Source organism: Daktulosphaira vitifoliae, unplaced genomic scaffold (assembly GCF_025091365.1).
Source record: "Daktulosphaira vitifoliae isolate Bord-2020 unplaced genomic scaffold, ASM2509136v1 Scaffold_1, whole genome shotgun sequence".
NCBI classification, from domain to species: Eukaryota; Metazoa; Arthropoda; class Insecta; order Hemiptera; family Phylloxeridae; genus Daktulosphaira; species Daktulosphaira vitifoliae.
The window spans coordinates 36,952,013-36,960,751 of NW_026099572.1; the positions used below are offsets into that span (position 1 = coordinate 36,952,013).

At 28.2% G+C, this 8,739-nt stretch overlaps 1 protein-coding gene across 2 annotated transcripts in view; it reads left to right on the forward strand.

Annotated features, from left to right (window-relative positions):
* The window catches only part of LOC126904051 (uncharacterized), a 55,554-nt gene extending 47,563 nt beyond the window's left edge, over window positions 1-7,991 (forward strand). For both annotated transcript variants that reach the window (XM_050682701.1, XM_050682692.1), the window contains exon 2: window positions 7,732-7,991. In XM_050682701.1, the coding sequence (XP_050538658.1) occupies window positions 7,732-7,955 (224 nt within the window). In that variant the 3' untranslated portion in view covers window positions 7,956-7,991. The remainder of the gene's footprint in view (window positions 1-7,731) is intronic.
* The last annotated feature ends 748 nt before the right edge of the window (window positions 7,992-8,739 follow it).

An 8,739-nucleotide genomic window follows, 5' to 3' on the forward strand; every position in this document is an offset into this window, starting at 1 on the left:
ATATACTATACATGAAAATAGATACTTTAGTATATTGATCTTTGTTGATCGATTTGATCTAACCCGATCATGATCGATAGAGATAGACAGATAAATATATATGGATTACGTACTACGTTAGATATAAGAACTAAATAAATTATCACAGGACATATATTTCCAAATAATAGACACTTTCTATGCCACTTGATTATTTTCACATTAATATGTCTATAATCACCTGTTTATACGTATAATTATTCACTTATAGAAGTTGAGATCTCTTTTTTTTTTTTTCTGTTGGTACTATTGCATATGCCTTGTAATATAAGAAAAAGTATTTTCATACATGAAAATCATATATGGGAATTTACATTTGTATAAAGTGTTTATGTTAAGAAAATTGCTATTTTAATAATTCTTAAATAATGTGACTATTAAGAAAATATTGTTATACTACCTGTTACTATTAATAATGTAATCAAGTTTTAAAAAATGTTTAACTTTGACGGGGCTCATAGAAAGTATTAATTTTACTATGATGTGTTTATTGCTTATTTGCCTAAAAATTCATATATAATTACTGAATAATGAATGTGACATGTATCATTGTATATAACGTTATACATGTGAGAGGATGAAGGATTAGCTATGAACATGTATAGATCATTAAGTATAGTTTTTAATATAAATACCCTATCTCAACACCTCGAAATGTATGATTTTTTTTACTTGTAACGCTCTATGCTGAACAAGTACGCATACAAACTATCATTTATTCAACTGACCAGCGTATTCAATCATAAACAAAAAATAAAATGAATACGATCGAATATTTTACAAGAAATGTATTATGGATTTCAATGCCAAAAGTGAGTACAATAAATTGATAATAGTATTCTTCATTTATCGTTAACATATATTTTATATGTAAAAATAGAAGATTACAATTTTAAATATTGTGATTGTGAAATCAATAAATGTTATCAACATAGGGCATTATTAAGAGATGTCTACCATACCGGATAATATATCAACATTTGGGCCGATGTAGTGGNAAAGATCACAAATCGTATCTAGTCGAAGACATTACCCTCAAAAATTGAAAAAAATTCCCTCGTTCCCCGTAAATGGGGGAAACCTCCAAAAAAATTACAAATTTAGAAATCGCTATTTTTCGAAATTTTTTCAATTTTTTTTACTAAAAACTGCCGTAATTTTTTCAAAAATGAACATATCAATATAACTTTTTTTTATATAGATGCATGATATCATTACCTATCATTTGGTATATTTTTTTTATAAATCTGACTTTTTACCTGCCCACAGGGGGCGATTTAAAATGACAACTTTTTTACAAAAAATTAATTTTTTCAACTTAACTTTTGAAAGTGTTCCGGAAGGTCTGACACTTTTATATATATCTTAAATTAAAGTTAATGTAATGTTCTTTATTATGCAAAAAAAAAATTTCGGACTTTATTTTATCTTCATAGTGAAAACAGACATTAAACTTAATAAAAAAAATACGATTTTTGTAAAAAAATTCTTTTTCATATTTTTAACTTTATTCTTTATTCATTATTTTTAACTTTATAAATTTCGGACTTTATTTTGTCTTCACGGTGAAAATGGCTACCAAATGCTATTATTGTGTGAAAATTCTCGATTTTATTTTTTACATTTTAGCTTCGATGCGAAGCTGAGAAGGTATTGGTTTTACTAAGATTTGTTTTTTTTTTTATTTTTTTTTAGCTTCGCTGCGAAGCTGAGAAGGTATTGGTTTTACTAAGATGTGTTTATTATTTTTTTTTTTTTTTTGCTTTTACCACATTTTCTCAGCTCTCAGCGAACAGATTTCTTTCAATGATACGTCAAAAGATCAAAAATTGTATGTGGTCGAAGACATTACCCTCAAAAATTAAAAAAAATTTCCCTCGTTCCCCGTAAAAGGGTGGAACGTCCAAAAAAATTACAAATTTAAAAATCGCTAATTTTCGAAATTTTTTCATTTTTTTTTACTAAAAACTGTCATAACTTTTTTAAAAATGAAAACATCAATATAATTTTTTTTTATATAGATGCTTGATGTCATTACCTATCATTTGGTATATTTTTTTTATAAATCTGACTTTTTACCTGCCCATAGGGGGGATTTAAAATGACAACTTTTTTACAAAAAATTAATTTTTTCAACTTAACTTTTGAAAGTGTTCCGAAAGTTCTGACACTTTTATATATATCTTAAATTAAAGTTAATGTAATGTTCTTTATTATGCAAAAAAAAAATTTCGGACTTTATTTTGTCTTCACGGTGAAAATGGCTACCAAATGCTATTATTATGTGAAAATTCTCAATTTTAGTTTTTACATTTTTAACTTAATAATGCTATAACTTATTGAAAAGTGTATTGATCAATATAATTTTTTTATGGGAAATACTATTTTTTAATAATCCCCTTTTCATTCGACATATTTTATCTTAATCAGGATATTAATGAGGAACTAGCAGTTTATGAAGCTTTTGGAATAATCCACCAATTTTTTAAAATTAAACACTATCTAAAGATTTGCATCGAAGCGTTTTTTCTTGATAGTGATTTTAATCATTATACTTGATCGAACTATGACACGTCACCACTGTGCCGCGACCCCCCTGTGCTGGGTTTTTTTTAAGACGCTTATATTAGTTTCACCTGTATGTATGTATGTTTGTAACTCTCCAAACGCCACGCGTTATCGCATATTCCGTCGTCTAGACTAGACTGTCATAACGCATTCAGCCCACCCCACGCTACGCTCATTACGCGCCGGCAATACTATTCCTGTATGGAATCTGGTACAGTGGGGACGTGGCATAGTTGGGACAAGTATAGATGGTATCTATTTGTAAGCTAATAATTTTACTATAATGTGTTTTTTTTTTTAATGTGTAATTTCACTGTTTTTACAAATTTTAATATCTCATAAACTAAACATGATAGATAAATTCTAATAGCAGATTTGAAATCAGCAAAACAAATTTAAAGAATAATAAATATTTATTAATGTTGCAAAACACGTGTCTAACTTTTATTTTTTTACTCCTAAACTTAACCTATATGCCTTCCTTGAGATTCTCCTACTGTTGTTTTTATGTGCCAAAAATATTACTTGGAATAAAAATTATGAATATTTGGGACAATGCTGCAATAAAATAAGAAACAAAAAAACGAGTTGATTGACATTAATTAAAATTACTATTATAAGTATCGAAGCAAATCTGTACTTAGTGTATAATTTTAAGAAATTGGTGGATTCATCCAAAAGAAATTTTAATCAACTTGATTTTCTTAATTTTATTTTGATTAGTAGTTCCTTGATTTTTAAATATGATACAGTGTATGAATCAATACTTATTATAGTAATTAAATTTAGTATAAAATTGATATTCAATAATTTGGTATTGTAAATTTAACATAGAAATTATAAAAAATCCTCGAATACAGGGAAACTTTAGAATCACTATCGAGGTTCAACAAAGTTACACTAGCGTGGGTACCGGGACACAACGGTGTCACTGGAAATGAGAATGCTGAAATTCTAGCCAGGAAATGAGCAGAGAACACCTATGTTGGACCAGAACCCGTGGTAGGACTCACTGAGCAATCGCTCAAAGCGCTACCTNTCACTGAGCAATCGCTCAAAGCGTTACCCAAGAATTGGTGCAGAGAACAACACAGGAAAATCTGGAAGTACTTGGTAGTACCTAGACAATCTAAAATGTTTATCAAGACCCCTGGTTTATTGCTGGGTGATCTTAATAGCATGACTAGACATCAAATAAGCACCCTGACTGGTCTACTGACAGGACAAGGCCACCTGCTTAAACATCTTAACGCAATGGGGGTATCGGAATCACCATTGTGCAGGAAGTGTAGAGTAGAAGAGGAAGACTCATTTCACATCTTGTGCAAATTTGAAGCTTTGTTCACACTAAGATCAAACTACTTGAATAAACCTTTTCCTGAAAAAGAAGATATTAAAAGCCTAAAACCCATAGAGATACTTAATTTCGCCAGAAAGACAGGACTCTTTGGTCATCTTTAGAGGTGACTTTATAGTTGGTGTTGAGGCCACGTAAAACGTTATAATACGTTTCACCATACCGCTAATGATACTAAGTCCCTCCTAACAGTGCGCGACAACAGTATAACCACTACCACGATTGATAACGGTTTCAGCAATGTTATCAATCAGCCGGCCACCTGTTACACACAACATAACACAGTAATTTTGTAGGCTAGAGTTGTAATATAGTTATAGTTTTTTTTTGAGTTGTTGAAAAATAGTTTGAATATTTTTAAGAGAAATTTTTTGTGCAATTCTTTTCTTAATTATTCGTTATATTTTACAGCCATAGGCCTCGCATTGTTTATTTAATCTAGTCAAAAGTGTGATATTCTAACTTGAACTGTAATATTTGTGATCAACTATTTCTATTATTGTATTGACTCTGTGTATTACTTGTTGGAAAAAATTGTGTGTTGTGGTCTGTCTGTTCTATTGTATTATATTTAGTTGTGTGATATTAGTGTTAAGAGCAGCTGGCCAGTTTGCATTAATCATCTCACTATGAGTATTGAGTTTATAAATTGTAGTATAAGTAACTTAAGTTTATCTTACAATTGCATATACATATTTGTTAGTCTTATTAGTGTAAATTGAATTATTGAACAAATTGTTGTGTGTTGAGTTAAATTTGTATTATATTATCATCCTCGCGCATAAGGCAAAGGGATTACAGTCATAAGGACTTTAGCATATAATTGAAATTAAATCAAAGAAATTTTTTATATATATTATTTATTTAATAGTTTGTATTCATTGTTAGATTTTTTATAGGTTTATTGTGTATAATATTTTTCAGAGTTTAAACTTATTTTATTATTGTTGAGCCAGAAGGGCTATCCTTTATATTTTATTTATTACTGTTGATTGTTGTATTCCGATTTTATTAATATATCTGTGTTAAGTGCAATTAAATTATTTATTTATTTAGTTTAAGAGTACACACAAAAACATATATACACACAGTACACACTTGAACACTACATAGATCAGTGGTTTTGCGCAGGCGACCCCTCCCATCACCTGTGACTCTATTACCACACTACACACTAACAGGTTGGTCAGCCTTGGAGTGGTATACCAAGAAGCTAGACCATTTGGCAAAAAGGGCGTAGTGACCGGGTAAAGTATTTTACTATTTAATACCCCCGGCCCAAACAGTTGATAATGTATTAACACTTTGGTGATAACACTTAGATGAGTAAACCGAATCAAGACAATTCGGTATGAGGTGCGCACAATGGTCCAACAGGTCTTAGTGCATGGACATTATGTCCACCTCGATAGTAACTAAGACTAAAACTTCTATGAGCTCAAACATGGCTTATATTTATTAGTTTTATGTGTATTTACATTTATATAATAATTTTTCTAAATTGAATATTTTTATTATATATATATATATATATATACACTTATTCGTTCATAGTAGCACATCGATTACCGATAATCAATGTGTCCACATTGCGACGTGATGTATTTATTACATGTTTTGTTCTTATTTGTTCCGTATCATCGAGTAGTGGAAATTTTCAATAGATTATTTATTTTCAAAACTTAATTGTACAGTCGATAGCAGATCCATAAAATTCCAATTCCACAATAGTATATCGATTAAAACATTGCATTTACAATAAAACGATATTTTGAAAAAAATACAAGTCCAAAAAAAAAATAAGTCGCGTGGGGGTAAATTTACCCATTTCAATTTTGATGAATTTTTTAAGTCATACATTTTTTTCTCGAAGGTATTTATTTATGAAAATCGATTCAATATTACTATAAAAATCATCTTCTAAATTTATATCTATGTACACCTTTTATGCAATATAATACAATAGTTTTTATTCATGTGGGGCAATGCTAGACCCCCACGCGACTGTTTAAGGGTTAAACTACCATATACCCATAGTAGGCGATGGCTGTTAAAGGACGCGGTTCACAGGCCTCTGTATATCTCGAAGCGACGCGGAACGGTTATGAAAAAAAATTATTTAACTAAATATTATCGTAAATTTTTTTGAACCCAATATTTTTTCTCTCTACAAAAATAAAAAATTCTTAGTAGTTCTTGAGAAAATATTTGTCTTATCAAATTTGGAGAATCTTGCACACGTAATTATAGACAAGCCAAGTAAAATATATTCGATTTTTTTTATAAAAACTTTAAAAAAAATAAAATTTGATTTGATAGCCCTACATTAGTTTTAAGAATTATGATATTTACTTTAAAAAAATAATAATTTGCTTAGTTTAAAATAATGATTATTTAAAAATTATTTTTAAATAAATGAATAAACAACAATAAATTTAAGAATTCTTAAATGTACATTTTTTCTTTTTCATAAAACATTATTTTCATAAAAAAATTGTATTTAATACATTAACTATTTTAATAAGTCTTAAACGTCGTTTAAAGTGAACTTTAGTACAAAGTATATAGTTAAAATTATTATTTAACAAAATATTATTTTACCGTAGATAATTGAGATATGTTATTTCACACAGTTTTTAAAATCATTACAATTATTGAATTCTTTGTTAAACCATTTAAATTGTCTAATGCAATAGAGACTGGTTATCCGTATGATGTAGAACCCGCTGACTGTCTTCGATATTTAAAATGTTCATACTTATATAATGGATTACATCATTTGGAACTATCTATATCAAATATAAAAATGTATTCAAATCACTCAAAATTACCCATAGCTATCTTCACTTCATCTAAGTATGATTATGTTGTTAGTAAACAACTAAGTTCGATATATGGCATTAATGGTATCGAAATTGGTCCTTTGTGGCTATTAAATGCTTATACGAATATTGTTGATGTTAATGTTTTTGTACATTCAAAGACATCTAAATTGACAATAAATTCCTTAATACTTGAAAACATATTAAAAACCTGTGATTATATTGTAAGTATGTATAAACAAGATATCATTAATAACAATTGTCCAAAAGAAAGTATTTATCATAACAAATGTAAGGATTTTGAAAAATCACATATAGATTACTTCATATTAATTAAACAAAATTGTGATAAAATGGAATTTATGGTAGACAGAAACCATATGTATACTAATCTTAAAGTGGATAATATAGACATGTTTAATAGTCACAATATATTGTTTAGAAAATTAGGAGAAAATTCGGAAACAACTAAAAATCTGCAGCTTACGTATAACGTCCAAGTGATGTGGGGAAAATCTGACTCAAAAATAGTACACTACTATAATAAACTACATGAACTTTCTTGGAATGAAGACCATCTATTACCATTCAAAGTGTACTATACATCCGTTTTTGATTTCTTACAAATTATCATGTTGAGATTGACCCTTAAGCATTTCATGTATCTAATGCATCAAAAAGTTGAGTATATTCAAGATTTTACTGTACAATGGTTAGAAATACTTGAAGAATTTGTAAGTTTGTTGCATCCCGATAATGTTTCATACATTTTTACCATTAAATCAAACATTGAGTACTTTGTTCGAGATTTGACTAGAATAGGAACATCTGTTGATTTAGATAATCTTACATTCTATTTTAATACATTTACGAATACATTAATTCAACAATTAGACATGATTGCATTCGGGCTTTGTAAAGATTTAGAATGTAATGCCAACACACCAATAGAATTGAATGGGAAAGAGCTTTTTACAATAAACCAAAATGATCAACGACGTTTCATGCAACACAACCTTAAATCTAATACAACAGTTGAAGTATTTAGTATTGAAAATACAAAAGAGTATATTAAATTTATTAAAACCATTTTCAATGGATTTGATTTTAATATTATTCGATCTTTCATGAATTATATTGACGAAATAAGTCAATACAAATTATTTTAATTCTTAATGTAGATATTATATAAGTATAATAATAAATGTTTTATTATAATAAAAATGTTAATTTAAAAGTTTTTCCTTCCGTCTTATTCAGAATTGAACAATGTGACTGAACATTTTTATAACTTTTAATTCAATAACTAATTTGTTGTAGTTGACAAGTACTCATTGAATTAAATACATTTTTATACGTTGAATGGTTATATAGCGCAGATGGGTACAGCTCATTATGATAGCATTTAAATCAATTCTTTAAAAAAAACCCAGCACAGGGGGTCGCGGCACAGTGGTGACGTGGCATAGTTGGATCAAGTATAATGATATCTGACAGTTATTAAAATCACTATCAAGAAAAAACGCTTCGATGCAAATATTTAGATAGTGTTTAATTTTAAAAAATTGGTGGATTATTCCAAAAGCTACATGATCTGCTAGTTCCTTATTAATATCCTGATTAAGATAAAATATGTCGAATGAAAAAAGGATTATTAAAAAATATTATTTCTCATAAAAAAATTGTGTTGATCCATACACTTTTCATTAAGTTATAGCATTATAAAATTAAAAATGTAAAAAATAAAATGGAGAATTTTCACACAAAAATAGCATTTGGTAGCCATTTTCACCATGAAGACAAAATAAAGTTCGGAATTTGTTTTTCCATTATAAAGTATATTACATTAGCTTTAATTTAATATATATATATATAAGTGTCAGTATTTCCGGAACACTTTCAAAAGTTAAGTTGAAAAAGTTGTCATTTTAAATCCCCTCCTGTGACCAAATT